General features: G+C 48.6%; 1 protein-coding gene across 1 annotated transcript in view; it reads left to right on the top strand.

Annotated features, from left to right (window-relative positions):
- MMP16 (matrix metallopeptidase 16) overlaps positions 1-15137 on the top strand; it is a 154641-nt gene that overhangs the window by 78643 nt on the left and 60861 nt on the right. The window contains exons 2-4 of the mRNA XM_036264150.1: positions 1940-2088; positions 9095-9217; positions 13362-13666. Of these exons, the coding sequence (XP_036120043.1) occupies positions 1940-2088; positions 9095-9217; positions 13362-13666 (577 nt within the window). The remainder of the gene's footprint in view (positions 1-1939; positions 2089-9094; positions 9218-13361; positions 13667-15137) is intronic.

The raw sequence follows: 15137 nt of genomic DNA, 5'->3' as shown, positions 1-15137 counted from the left end.
AAACAGCTCTTCATGATAAATGACACAAGAGAACTTGCAGGAAAATTGCAATTTATTTTTTTATTATTCTAACTCATTTGTTTGAAAGGCTGAAGCATACATCAAATATTTATTTTTTAGAACATGCTGTTTTTTGATTATGCACTTAAAATTTATATATTTTATGGTCTTTCTATTTGTATATAAATCACAGAGTTTATTATTAACGGTTTTCTCTTGACTCCTCAATGTGATTTCCAGTAGCTTGGCACCCACCAGTAACCTAGCAACAAGCCAGCTCTCCAGCGGGTAAGAAATGGATGTAAACAAGGGGCTATGAAAAACAGTTAAAATCCAGAATATCGGTGCGTGTGTACTGTTAACGCTCAAGCTGAAATCCTCTACCTGGGGGTTGCTGCCTGCGGTCGGTGTTGGGTTTCCGAGTAAATAACATATTGCCTTCATTCAGAAAACCGCGGCGTCTGCTGCAGACGCACACGGTGGGCAGGTGACAGTGTGTGTAGGTGAGTCCGGCATGCTGTCACTGGTGGATGAGTGTGCTGGGTACGGTTTCTCCTGTTCACCTTCCTGACAGCGACCCACTTCTAATGCCCCCCATTCTTTCAGAATCAGGGTTTTGTTTTCAAGACATTGCAGTTATAGTTTTGCACCTGAGGGATCTGGTTCCTGAAAATACCACAAACTCTTCCAGCTCGTGTTTCACTGTGCAGATGCTGATTCTTCTCCAGCCGCTGTTCGTTTCCCCCTAGAGGATGACCCCCCGTGGTTCGGTTGTAAGGCCGTGCAGAAGTGGGTCAGGTGCTGGGGAAAGCTGTGACTTCCTGGGCCCCTCACTTACGGGGCCGGGCAGATAGACTCGGGTGGAGAGGGGACCCTTCCATTCACAGGACCCTGCTGCTGTGCCCGAGGCACGAGGTTGGCCTTTCTCGGGCTCACAGGCTGCTCACTGCGTCTCCAGAAACCTCAGAGACCTGAGGAGCCCGAGAGAGGGGCCGCACGGTGGGCCATGTGCTGCACAGGGGACTAAGCATTTAAAACAAATGCATAGAACAGAAAGTGGGGAGCATCTGCTCTCTGGTGGTGATGTGTCCTCCAGAAACCTGAGCGTTTTAAATCTGACCTGAGATGACTAGTTGTTCTGTAGCCACTGCTGGGATGGGAGCTCGACTCCACCTCTGCCGTACGGGCCTTCCCTCGCAGAGATGAGAAACATACCGTCAGATCCTTAGAGGGGGCCAGGCCTATTTAAGATGGTCTGATTTTGTCTGTATGGAAAAGTTGCTCCCTTACATTATTTGGATTGAAGTGACTCACCTTAAATATGAAAGAATATTCTTTCATGAGAAACAGGTACCCTTGGAGATGTCTAGCGGCAGTTGGGTAGCCCAGTTGCATGGAATTTGTACCCAGAGTGTTGGGACAGAATCCATGGCTTCTCTCTGTGGATGGGACTCGTCCCGCTGTGCTTACCAGACAAGTGTTCGGATACGGACGTCCTGGGCACTTTAGGTGTGACAAATGTCTGCTCACTCCTCCCCTCAGAATGTCCCAGAGGTTCATAGCATGGAAAACACCTTCTGTATTTGGGGAGGTTGAGTCCCCAGAGGGAAGGAATGGTCTTATTTATTATTTTATTGAGTATTTACTACTGTGCCTTATAAACTGTCTGCTTGCAACATATGACTCATCTGTGTGTGTGTTTTTATTTCCAGTTGGCATTTGTAGATACATTAGAAAGATCTGTAACAACCACTAAAATTCTATTTAACTAATTGAAACAACAGAATGTATGTGCAAAAGAGATAAAACCTTTACGTAGTTAAAAAGAGGGAAGTGCCACGTGCCCTGGTCGGGGAAGTCAAGTCCGGAGCCCGCTGTAGCCGGCGGTCCGGAGCCCGCGGCTGCTGGCGAGCTGATCGGGCTCCTGCTTGTCTTGCAGGTGTGGCTGCAGAAGTACGGGTACCTGCCCCCGCCCGAGCCCCGGATGGCAGTGCTGCGCTCGGCCGAGACCATGCAGTCCGCCCTGGCGGCCATGCAGCAGTTCTACGGCATCAACATGACGGGCAAGGTGGACAGGAACACCATCGAGTAAGTCACGGCTCCTGCGCTTCTCGCCGGGTCGTCCGAAAACCTGTCCCGAACTCCAGCGACCTCACTTGGTCCTTGTCTCAGGAATTGCCTTTGAAATGTTTCCTATTTAAACTCAGTCCAATGCAATGTCAAAGTCACTCGCCCGGCTCGAGTGGCACATTCTCAAAATAGGAAAGAAACTGTGAGCAGGGGTCACAGGGGCCCAGGTGCAGCCACAGGAGCAGGGACCGGCCCTGGCCAGGGGCTCAGTTGGTTGGCGTGGTGCCGTCACTGAGAGGTAGCTGGTTGGACTCCCGGTCAGGGCACATACCTAGGTTTTGGGTTCGATCCCCAGTGGGGGTTGTGCGGGACATAACCGATCGATGTTTCACTCTCTCTTCCTTCCTCTCTCTAAAATTCAATTTAAAAAATCCTAAAAAAAAATAAGAGGGACCATCAGTGACATGTTGGCTGGCTGTACGGCTAGGGAGGGCAAAGGGCACTTCTCGTCCCTCTTGGGTGGTGTCCCGGAAGCTGCTTGTTGACCGCGAGGAAAACAAATGGACAGCAGTCCAGACCACTGTTCTCGCGGGCAAGGGCGCAGGGAGCCGGTCTCCAGTCCCCAGGCTCCTGCGAGGGACAGTTCTCTAAATGTGTTAAATCAAACGGGTTTTCCCTGAAAAGTCTGTTCGATCCCTGTTCATGCTCTAACAGTTGTGTCACCTCACGATTCCTCAGTCATTCCTCCATGTCTGTGTCCACCAGCCGTGCTCCGCTGGGCATCTTGGTCTGTGAAAGGGGCAGATTCAGCCTCAGAAGACATGGTGTCTTCTCCATGGCGTTGAAGCTAACGGGGCCCTAGACAGAGGCTCAAACCCTTTTACCGCCGGGCGCTAGGCAGTTGCCCGCATGGAAAGCATCACGGCTTCCGGAGAGCGAGGGAGAAATGACCATTTCCTGCCGCCAGGGAAGCACCCTGGCTGTTTACTGAGCCCCTGACACAGATAAACCTCCTCCTCATTTGCTGTGGTCATTGCTCATCGGTGGTGCGCACGGGGGGACAGGCATGCGTCTCTCCGTGCCTTTTCGGGTAAAGAAACAGCTAATAAAGAAGCAGGGTCCGAGGTAACCGCAAAGTCTGGCCCTTCTGACGCCCCTTGGGGAACTTTCTCCTGCACCTTGATGGGGACACGTCTGTCACACCTTGGCCACCTGAAATGTCCGGGCTCGGACATATACATGAATCCTGACATGTTAAACTAGTTTAATACATAATTTAGAAATGATATTTTGCCTTCTGATGCTTAGAGCAGACGTCCGTCAGGCCTTGTCCGTCTCACCGAACGCACATGATCAAGGCTGGGAGTCTTGTTTGAAAAGGTCGAGGCAGTTTGAAAAAATAAGCACCTTCCCTCCTGGGCCGTTTCAGAGAGACATAAATATTAACTTTGATCTGCATTTGGGAAGATAGGATCCAGGACTCATGCATTCTGCAAGAATGAGAAAAGTATCAATATTGGGAATAAAATGTGGATATTTTTGACTGGTTGCTCTCTGATCAATGCCATTCTTTTTTCAGACTTTAATTTTAACACCTATATACCTGCTGAAAAACCGACAGGAAGCCCTGCCTTCTGTCACTGTCGGCACAGAACTCCAGTTAAGGCAGCTGCACCAGCATTTCACCAAGCGCCCTGCACAGCTGTCCGCTCCCCAGTGCAGAGCTGAGCTCTTCTAACTGCGTTTCTGGGGACACATGACACACTGTTTACGAATGCAATACATCGTGACCTTGGGAAACAGATTGCTCTTTGGATTTTTTGTTTAAAAGCTACTTATTGCTAGATCCTAACACTAGAAAGTGGAGTTCTGTAGAAGCTGGTATCTTTGTGTCCCCTGGTTCTGACAGCTCCTGCTGGTCACTAGGAGGACTCAAGATGGACAGGTTTGATTTCTTACAACAGGCAGAACACGGTCTCCATGAGGAGGTGCGGGGCGGGTCCCTGAGCCCGGGGTCTCCGTGAGGAGGTGCGGGGCGGGTCCCTGAGCCCAGGGGTCTCCGTGAGGAGGTGCAGGGCGGGTCCCTGAGCCCGGGGGTCTCCGTGAGGAGGTGCGGGGCGGGTCCCTGAGCCCGGGGGTCTCCGTGAGGAGGTGCGGGGCGGGTCCCTGAGCCCGGGGGTCTCCGTGAGGAGGTGCGGGGCGGGTCCCTGAGCCCGGGGGTCTCCGTGAGGAGGTGCGGGGCGGGTCCCTGAGCCCGGGGGTCTCCGTGAGGAGGTGCGGGGCGGGTCCCTGAGCCCGGGGGTCTCTGTGAGGAGGTGCGGGGCGGGTCCCTGAACCAGGGGGTCTCCGTGAGGAGGTGCGGGGCGGGTCCCTGAACCAGGGGGTCTCCGTGAGGAGGTGCGTGGCGGGTCTTTGAACCAGGGGGTCTCTGTGAGGAGGTGCGGGGCGGGTCCCTGAGCCCGGGGGTCTCCGTGAGGAGGTGCGGGGCGGGTCCCTGAGCCCGGGGGTCTCCGTGAGGAGGTGCGGGGCGGGTCCCTGAGCCCGGGGGTCTCCGTGAGGAGGTGCGGGGCGGGTCCCTGAACCAGGGGGTCTCCGTGAGGAGGTGCGGGGCGGGTCCCTGAACCAGGGGGTCTCCGTGAGGAGGTGCGTGGCGGGTCTTTGAACCAGGGGGTCTCCGTGAGGAGGTGCGGGGCGGGTCCCTGAGCCCGGGGTCTCCGTGAGGAGGTGCGTGGCGGGTCTTTGAACCAGGGGGTCTCCGTGAGGAGGTGCGGGGCGGGTACTTGAACCAGGGGGTCTCTGTGAGGAGGTGCGGGGCGGGTCCCTGAACCAGGGGGTCTCCGTGAGGAGGTGCGGGGCGGGTCCCTGAGCCCGGGGTCTCTGTGACAGTGAACAGCATTTCCGTGAACAGCAGCATGGCACGCAGAGAGGCCAGCTGTGCAGACAGCCTTCAACTGCAAACCAGCCCACGTTTTGCTTTGTTTTTGCTGCTTTTACTTTTTAAACAAAACTCTGTCCTGGTTCAGTCTTTTGGAATTGAAAATGCCTCTTTTCTTCCACCAGTGTGAGCCCCATAGTGATGTCTAGGTGAACCCACGAAAGCCTTGGGAACCCCCAGCCCCTCCTTCACTGCAGGGCTCCCTCTGTCCTCGCTCCAGGCCGCTGTCACTCATGCTCACCAGACTGCCCCACCGCCACAGCCGTGGCCCCGCTGCCCAGCTGTTAGGCTGAAGGAGGGTACGAGTCTTGAGTGCACTCGGCGACCACGCTGCTTCAGCAGTCGTGTGCCTTTGTGATCGCGAGTCTGCGCTGTGTGCCAGCAGTCTGAGCCGCGGTGACACGCGGGGATCTTATGCAAGGTGGGAGGTGTGGTTTTTTATCAAAGCCTGTTCCATAAAATACGGACAATACGTGTAAACCTAGGATCATCCCTCTGTGTTAAAATAACGTCTTAGGATTCATTTTCAGATACTATAAACTTTTACCTAATTTTAGACTCTGGTCAAGATCAATTTTTTTAAAAATTTTTTTTCTTTATTGGTTTTAGAGAGAGAGGAAGGGAGAGGGAGAGAGATAGAAACATTGATGAGCAAGAACATCAATCGGCTGCCTCCTACATGCCCCCCACTGGGGATCGGGCCCACAACCTGGGCATGTGCCCTGACCTGGAATCGAACTGATGACCTGATGCTCAACCACTGAGCCACACTGGCTGAGCAAGATCAATTTTTTAAAATTAAATAATTATATACCCTCCTTTGGCAGATGGACGTTTGGTACGTTCGGTCTGTAATTCTTGGGTAACTAAAAGCAGCAATACCAATTATGGTCATCTCTGTATCATGTGGAAGAAACGAACCATTTTCAAGCAGCAGATGTAGGTATTACTTAAAATGGCGCATTATGTTGCTTTTATATTCATTAGCATTGGTGTTGGAGAGAGAGTTATAAATACATATGCCTCCACCCCAAAATGAGCTTGTTATCATATATGGCAACAGTTTTTCAAATGATGGGTTTCTTAGCTAATTTTTGTAAGCAAGCTCACTGAAGTTCTTTAACAAATGGAACAATTTATGTTCTGCAGGAAAAGGATATAGTTAGCAAGGAGAGAAAAACTTAGCCAGGCAATAATGACAAAGTCTAATACGTTTTTACAGTGTTAGTAGTAAGTATTTTTAAATTTTAGTTTATCTTTTATGTGTGTACAGTGCTGTGCAATAAAGCTTGATGAGATATCATGTTGAAGGTGATCTCTGGCTATGCGCATGTGTGCGTGCACACACGCACACACACGCACACATGCACACACTCTGCATGAGCTGAATAATTCTGCTTCACTTATTCAAACCATGCCCAGACATTTATCTCAATCAAAATTAATTTAAGGCTGAAAGATAGCTTTTTTGCAAAGAATTGTTAGGAAGCTGTAGAGGTATTTGAACTTGCCATTTGAGAATTAAAATATTTATTTAGCTATATTCAGAAGCACTGACTTTTTGACTTAATTATCTATGTGTTTCATGATTTTCATCTTTTGTTCAGCTCATTGAGTTAAGATTCTTTTTTTTCAATTTTAAGATAAAAGATTCATGAGCCATGGAAGTTCTTTTCTGGGTATATTCCCAGCATACCACTGTACCCCGACACTGAGACCTCACAGGGCGCTGTGCCCTCATGTTGGCAGCGACCGAGGGTGGCAGAGAGCTAAACCAGCGGGCGCGTTCGGTGTGCCTCCTGAAAAGGGGAAGGTGAGCGCTTACAGAGGGCTGGCGCTGACCGGGCTCTGTTCCCGCTGCGGGTTGCGGAGACTGATTACCTTCCTCCCCTGGCCTGCGGTTTTTAAGCACTTCAACTTTTCATCGTCAGCCTTGTAAGTGACATCTGTTCCCATGCAGCCAGCTCATGCGTTGATAGAGAAAAGAGCCCATGTCTCAGACTGCACTGTCAGACTTCCCACATGTGAGCCCTAAGTTTATTCCCTTCTTTAAAACCTTTCATGACTGCTGGACTTGACCCTACGGATCAGACAAAATCTACAGATTTTTTAAACTAATAAAAATAAACACATCTGAAAATATCCAGAAGGCTGTCTCGGGACGACTGTAAATAGTAGACATCACTCTTACCTTTTGTTAGAACTTGGGGCAGTCTGGAGGCTAGAACCTGTTCAACGCATGATGCTGAGGAGCATAGTGTTTAGGCTACGGATTCATTTGCACAGGACATATTTGGGGAGTCCGTTTTATTGTCTTAGTGAAGGAGGTATATGTACGAGGGGCACTGTGCTATCCACGCCAGGGGCCAGCATCCCCACGGTGCCCTGTCAGAGAGCGGGCCCTGGGCAGCCCCGCTGGGGGGCATCAGGTTATGGATTACAAGTAGGAGGCACCTGTTAGGGTCATGCAGTGGGTGGCCCTATAGGTTTTCCATGAATGCTCCACTTATTAAATATATGTGTGTGTATATGTATATACACACACATATATATATTCAGTAACATATATATATTTGTGTTACTGAAACAAATGGCTGCTGCTTAATGTAGCCACTTGTTTAGAAGCTCGTGGCCTTGCAGTTTGCCCAGAACAGAGGTGGGTGTGTCTGCTGGCCTTTGTATGTTCACATGCAGCTCAGAGCGAGCGGACGCCTGTCCACCTGGGTGATCTGTCTGCTGCTGCTTTTGCCGCTTGGTGTAGCTGTGTCCTGGTGTTGGTAAAATAGTTATTATTGTGATAATTATGCTAATAGGAGGCGTTGCTCTCTGCCAGGCTCTGTTCCAAATGTGGCACGTGATTTACCAAATTTCCCCCTTTCTACAATTTTATTTATTGATTCTAGAAAGAGAAAGGGGGGAGGGGGAGAGAGAGAGAGAGAGATGTTATTTGTTGTCTGACTTATTCACACATTAATTGGTTGCTCTGACTGGGGATCGAACCTGAAACCTTGGTGCACGGGAACGACGCTCTGACCCGCAACAGAGCCTCAGAAGGAAACTGAGGACTGGTGGCCGTGCTCCGGGTCCCTGAGCTGGGCAGCTCCAGGTCTCCACCCAGCACTTACAGTGCAGCTGATGCATCCATGTAACATGTAAGCTGTGTTACTCGTTTCACAGAGCAGACGTCGTTAGTCTTCTCCAAGTCCGCTCTCGTCCACTTAGAGTACAGACACTGTCCAGCAGTGGGTGAAATATGGCAAAAGTTGATTCCTTTCTCATCTACACCTCCTGAAGCATGTGAGACCATAAAGAGTTCGTATTAGCTTAGTAATTGTTCAATTAAACGGGATCATGAACGGAAAAGCCAGGTTGTAAGTCACAAAAGAAAAAGTTCTGAAAATCTTTTTGTTTGGACAAGAAAACACGGCCATGGTCCGATGTGTCTGTGGGAACACAGACGACTCCATCTGTAAAATACTCAGTTTATAAACCAAAGGCAGCATTCCATTTTCTCATAGAAACGTAGCAAATTTTATTTATGTGACGCTAAACTTCATCTTCAGAAACATACTATTGAAGCATCGATTCGGTTGTTATAGGGCTGTGACTTGGAAATCTGGATAATGAAGGTGGAGGAGGAGGTGGAGAAGGCCGATGTTGTTTAGACAAACAGGTCATCTGTGTGAGCTAGAAGAAAGGAGGGTGTATTCTCTTAATGCCTGGAGTTTAAGGTTCTGTAATAGGTTTTAAAAATTGTTGAATGTTAAAGCTGGAAGAGACCTTACTGATCATTTATTTTAAAAGTTTCATTTTATGAGACTCAGTCTACAATTTACTCCAAATACATTAGAGAAAAAAATGTCAAAAAGCCCTTGAGTTGTAGGCTAGTGATTCTTGATCATTCAGGGAAAACAGGTGTTTTCTGCTTAGACTTAAACTGCAAGAAAATGGAGTTTTCTCCTTTATGTTTCCCGGTTTTGTGATCACTGTCACAGATTAAGTTCTCGGTTGATTTCCTTTCGCAGTCAGTGATGTTCAGTAACCGAACATCGGGCTGCTGGTCAGTAACGGAGACCCCACTTTTTGCAGCTGGATGAAGAGGCCGCGCTGTGGTGTGCCTGACCAGACGCGAGGCAGCTCCAAGTTCAATGTCCGCCGCAAGCGATACGCGTTAACGGGCCAGAAGTGGCAGCACAAACACGTCACCTACAGGTACGCGCCGTGGTGGTCCCCTTCCCCAGCTCACAGCACTCACTCTGCTCTTGTTTGGAGTCTTACGTTGACACAGTGTAGCGAGTAGTGATACAATGTTCCCATGAGGAACGTAAAACTGCAATCAAGAACGAGAATGAATCATCCGATAGGACCTTGCGTCATTCCTGGACACACTCGGTCCCTTTTGTAACCTACACTTCCAGCACCCCAAACGGAGGCCTGTATTCCGAGGGACTGGCGATGAGTGTCCGAACCCATGATATTCCTCATCAAGAATTAATCATCTAAAAAAATACCTAAACAATAGCACATGTAAGTAATTGCCCTTTATACAAAATGTCTTTGAATCTTTTTTTTTTTTTTTTTATCCTCACTGGAGGACATTTTTGCATTTATCTTCAGATGGAGCAGGAGGGAGAGAGGAGGGAAGAGAGACAGAGGGAAACATCGATGTGAAAGACACATTGAGTGGTCGCCACCCACACGACCCCAACCCCGGTGGGGACAAACTGCAACCGAGGTACGTTTCCTTAGCAGGAACTGAACCCAGGACGCTCTGGCCTGCAGGCGGACACTCTAACCGCTGAGCCACACTGGGCCAGGGCTTTTGAATCTTTTAATTAACTTTCACCATCAGTGTGATGGTTAATCTACGGTACCATTGCCGGTAGCTTGGTAAGAAGCCGCGACTCCAGAGCCCTGCGCCGTTACCATTTTCACCAGTGACGGGGGAGGGGCGGCGAGTGCCAGTCTTGTTGGTGGTCTGACTGTCACCCGCTAAGAGCGGTGCCATGGTTTCTCATTGTGGTTTCAATCGGCGGTTCCCTCGTGACCTCTGACCTTCCTGTGCTTATTTGCTGTCTGTACATCTTCTTTGGCGAGATGTCTGTTCAGATCGTTTGACCAAAAGACAAAGGAGCCTATGCTTTCAGTTAGGCTGAGTAGATTCATGGGGGAGTTCAGGCCAGCCACCCGGTCGCTGTCTGCTGTCTGCAGGTCTGTCAGTACTGAGGGCCACGCGCGTCTCCAGCTAAGTGCGTTCCTCCCATTCCTCTTGCAGTTCTCTCGGGCTCTGTCGCGTCGCCTTGCTTGTTCTGTGGTTCGGCACCCACCTTGCCTTCCGCTGCGTCTGCTTGAGGAGCGGACGCCCTCGGCGTTTCGCAGTGCCCACTTCATCCCTGGTACTGTTTCTTGTCCGGGGTCAGTTTCGTCTGCAGTGAACGTGGCTGTCACCATTTTCTTCTGCTTAGTGGAGGGCGGGGTATCTTCCTCCATCCTTTACTCTTAATCTAATTGGTGTCTTGATATCTAAGGCGGGTTTCTCGTCGGCAACACAGAGTTGCTGTTCGCTTTTGAATCCACTGTCTCTGTCTTTCCATTGGTATAGTTTGAGCAGTCACAGTGAGTGATTGTTGATATGCTTGAATTAAAATCTGCTGTATTTAGAACTCTGCTGCCGATTACATTCTCCGTTGTTGTTTTTATCTTCCCTCTTTTTCTGTGGTTTTAAACAAACATTTTATACATTTCCACTTCTTTGTACACATCTACATGCTCTTTTAAAGTCATTGTAGCGTTGCCTTGGGCGTGCGCCTCAGGTGGCTGGAGCGTCGTCCGCACGCAAAGGGCTGCTCACTGCACCCTCCCTGGGAAGCAGCGCCGCAGCCTGTGGCTCCTCGGTCACGGAATCGCCTTAGCCGGGTGCTCGCCGGCCTCGTCGCCCCCCGCCCCCGCCCCTCGCCGTGTGTCCCTAATTGCCTACCGTTCTTCCCCCCATTTCTCTCATCCTGCAGTGCGTCAGCTCTGCCGGAACCGGCTGCTCCCTGCCCGCCTCTCGTCCCTGGGACAGCAACCCCCTTGCAGTTTGTTCGTTCAAAGAATGTGCCATAAGGATACTTGCCTACAAAAGGGGTGCTTCTGAGATCCTCGGTGTGGGGAGGAAATAAAAAAATGCTAGGAAAATGAGCTTAGATAAAAATCAAAGTTACGACGTTAGTCCGAGTGCCTGTTCAGCCATCGAGCATGAGATTCGGGGATCAGCAAACTGGGGGAAAGTCTGTGATGCCTCCATGTCTGAGGTTCCCCCTTCTCAAATAGAGTTTAGAGCATCACACAGGATGGGACATACAGCTAAGACAAAAATAAATAAGGTAAAATAAAGCAACAACAGCACCCTGCATGGCTCCCTCCCCGAGCGGCATGGAGTCCACTCTGTCCGTCCTCGGCTCATTCAGTTCCCCTCCCAGCCCGTGTTCAGCCCTCAGTACACCTTGGCAGGTGTGTCCTCACGATATGTTTCTAACCCCATCGTGTCTCAATATCCCCATTGGTACCCCCGGCCAAAGCCTACCACTTCTTCCCTGAGTTTCTCAAGAGTCTCCATCCTCGTGGGTACTCCCACTCCCACTCTTCTCCATGCCAGTGTGCTACTTCCCCGAAGCAGCCCCACTTTATTTAATGCATAAGTCTGGTGTCGCTTCTCTGCTTGAGCGGCTCCAGGTCTTCACCTCTCTCCACAGGCCCTGCCTTGTCTGTCTGCCCCTTCCTGGCCCCGGCCCAACACTGCCCCCCTCTGGCCAGGCTGCACATCACTGTTCCGCTTGCTGTTCCTTGAACTGGCCCAGCTTGTCCCCACTTCCTTCATTTGCCATCTCTCCAGTGGGAATGCCCACCCACCCTTTCCAGGGGCTCTCTTCCTTGTTTTCTTGATATAGAGAGAATATTTACCATCAAACCGTCAGTGTAAACACATTCTAGAACCTGTGTTAGAAAACAGGGACAACCTTGTTTCTGATGTGTGTCCAGCTTAGAATTTAAGACGATGGATTTGTGCGTCGGAATATTTGGGTTGGAAAACCAGCCACATCAATCCGAACTTTCTCCAGATTCCTCCAAATCTCAACTTCTGTCTTTGTGAAGTCGATATAAATGCCCTGTCCTTGGGTAGCTCGGGGTTAAAGAAGGCCCTGCAAATTGCTTGCCCGGCTCCTCATCATAATGCTTGACATCCTTACCATCATTGTAGTGTGCCCCCTGCCTGGCATCTGTACTTATCTGGACATCATTACAATCGAGATAAAAATATGATCTGCATATAATTTTTCCATTGGAAAATATATCTTAACTATTTTTTTCCATTCTGCTAAATGCCTTAAAAAGACAAAACTAATTTTAAGTTCTGTATATATTATGACGTGCAATGAAGACACCATACGCTGTTACTCCATTAGTATAAATGGTTTAGCTCCCAATTCTCTTTTATTATTGCAATGCAATTAATGTCCACTTGATTGTTATATCCTCCTTCATGTGTTAAGAGAGTTCCTTGGTGAGAATTCATGGATTTTTAGCTGAAGATTGTTGGTGGAAGGGATCTGAAATTTATTTATGCTGCTCATGGAAATTACTCATTGCTTTTCACAATACAAGTATATATACGTATATTTCATTCATGTTGTACTTAGAAAAAATATAAAAAGAACTGAGAAAAGAAATATCTAATTAGTGCTAAATAAATGAGAACAAGATTTTATCATTTTAATCCCTTTGTGATTAGCATTGAGACAAATAAACTAATTAAATAAATAATGTCCAAGTTACTTTTTTAAATGTATAGAATTGCTAAGTATTTGTATTAAAAAGCTGTTCACTCACATTGCTTATCTTAACTAGAATGATTCAAGCTTGGAAGGAGAAAACAATAGACCAGCAGAAGCTGTAATTAATGGCCCTTTTCTTTAAAAATGGAGAAGCCACTGTGTCTGCGGAATTGGTGACCGCAGATGCACAAGGACATGGTATGGAAGTGGCGAGTGGACACACAGTGCTGAGCCCCGAAAAGCACTCACCACCAGAAAGAAGTTGGGTTTCTTTATTTCAGCTCGAAACCGCGCCCCCGTGTGGTCCTGAAGAAGGCAGCCTTTCCCAGCTTGTTCGGGAGGAGTGGCCCTTCCTTCCGCAGGGACACCTGGGACAGCTGGGAATGAAATACCCCACGCAGAGGACTCGAGCTATGCAAACATAAGAACTTAATGTATTTCTTTCCCATTTAACATTTCACTCACAGAGTACATCTACATCTCTAATAAGTCAGCTTGTCTATAACGAAGCCATGTCGATTATTCTTTTCTCTGAATTTCAGTATAAAGAACGTAACTCCAAAAGTAGGGGACACCGAGACCCGCAAAGCGATCCGCCGTGCCTTCGACGTGTGGCAGAACGTGACCCCTCTGACCTTCGAGGAGGTGCCCTACAGCGAGCTGGAAAACGGCAAGCGGGACGTGGACATCACCATCATTTTCGCATCCGGTTTCCACGGAGACAGCTCTCCCTTCGACGGGGAGGGGGGGTTTTTGGCCCACGCCTACTTCCCTGGACCAGGAATCGGCGGAGACACTCACTTCGACTCCGACGAGCCGTGGACGCTGGGAAACCCGAATCACGACGGTGAGTGACTCGTTCTCATGACAAACTCTGCCGTCTGCATTTTGACCTTGGAGGGCCCAGGTCATCCACAGACGTAAGGTGTGGATTCTGAACTGGTTTTTAAAGTGATAAAAGTATCTACGAGGCTTTGCATAACCTTTCAGAGGAAGAACTCGTAGGGGTCATTAGACAAGAATGGTTTCTCGTGTGGTCTTTGGATTAAAGACAGGGAGTTTTGGCTTTTCTGTACAGTGTCCCTAAGAGATGTTGCGGTCTCGCAGGCGTGGGCCTGCATGAAGCAAATGTCGCTTTTTTCCTACACCTCATCCCAGTTTCCACTTGAAACTGAACCCTGACTCGCATGTGGGCTGTGGCCTCTCCTGCATCGTTTCTGTTATCTCCTTTTCTAGCCTCACGTCTCCACTCTGTGCAGTTTGCCCGTCTTCTCCTGTCTATGTCCTTGGTCTCCCGATGTCACACAACTACAAAGTGTATTCTCTCGTGTTGTATCCTTCATTATTTTCATGAAAACACACTTTCTTGCCCATCTCTTTCAACATGACTATCAGTTTTCTCATTTTATAGTGATTCTGGTATGCAAAAAATAATATAAAAATAAAAAACTCAAGAACTAAAAGAACAGTTACTTGAAATAAGAAGCGTTTGTTTCTTCCTGGACAACAATCCATACTTCAAGTTTATGTTTAAAAAATAAAACCTTCACAGAACTATAAGAGCCTGGAATAATAAGGTTCCAGAGCAGCCATCTCCCAGTTCTTACAACTAAGACTTAAAACGTTTTTCTTTCTCACCATATAGGAGAATGCTGTTGAACATACAAATGTGCATTGTTTTAATGACAACTAATCAGCTAATAACACTCCTAATTCCTCTTTGATGAGTTAAGCCCAGCCATCAAATTAAACTTGGTTAGTTCATTAGAAGGTTTCATTAGCTGGATAATAGCCAGGTATTTTTAGAACACGCAGTATTCAAACACGAATAGAATGAATGGGTTGAGTTAAACTTGAAATAACATCAGATTCCAAAGAAAGAAAATGTAAGGACCATTCATGTTTACCAAAAACAAAGTATCTAGTATTAAACACAACGATGTTTTGAAGTGTTGTCCATAGGAGCATTGGCTGTAATAGTAAGTTGTGGTTTTGTTTTTAAGAACTGATTGGAGACTAATGGCAAATGTGTTGGGAGAGGTCACTGAAGTGGCTTGAAAAACAAAACGGGAGTCAGGTGGCCCCGCTTTGGTCCCTGGCTAGCTGACCGCTGGCTCGGGAAGCCTCCCACGCCGTGCTCTGGTCTGCTGTTCCTCGCGTGGCTGGACTGGGGCTTTGCAAGTGGAAGCCCTCCTCCTGGACCCTGAGCACCCTGCTCCCCTTGACCCCCAGTACTGACATTGCGACAGGGGAGCTGCCCTCCTGGGCTGAGGCATGAATCACTTCACATAAAACAGGTTTACTCTATTTTTATCAAA

This window comes from Molossus molossus, unplaced genomic scaffold, assembly GCF_014108415.1.
Source record: "Molossus molossus isolate mMolMol1 unplaced genomic scaffold, mMolMol1.p scaffold_m16_p_16, whole genome shotgun sequence".
In the NCBI taxonomy this organism is placed as follows: Eukaryota; Metazoa; Chordata; class Mammalia; order Chiroptera; family Molossidae; genus Molossus; species Molossus molossus.
This window is presented reverse-complemented; position numbering and strand designations above follow the sequence as displayed.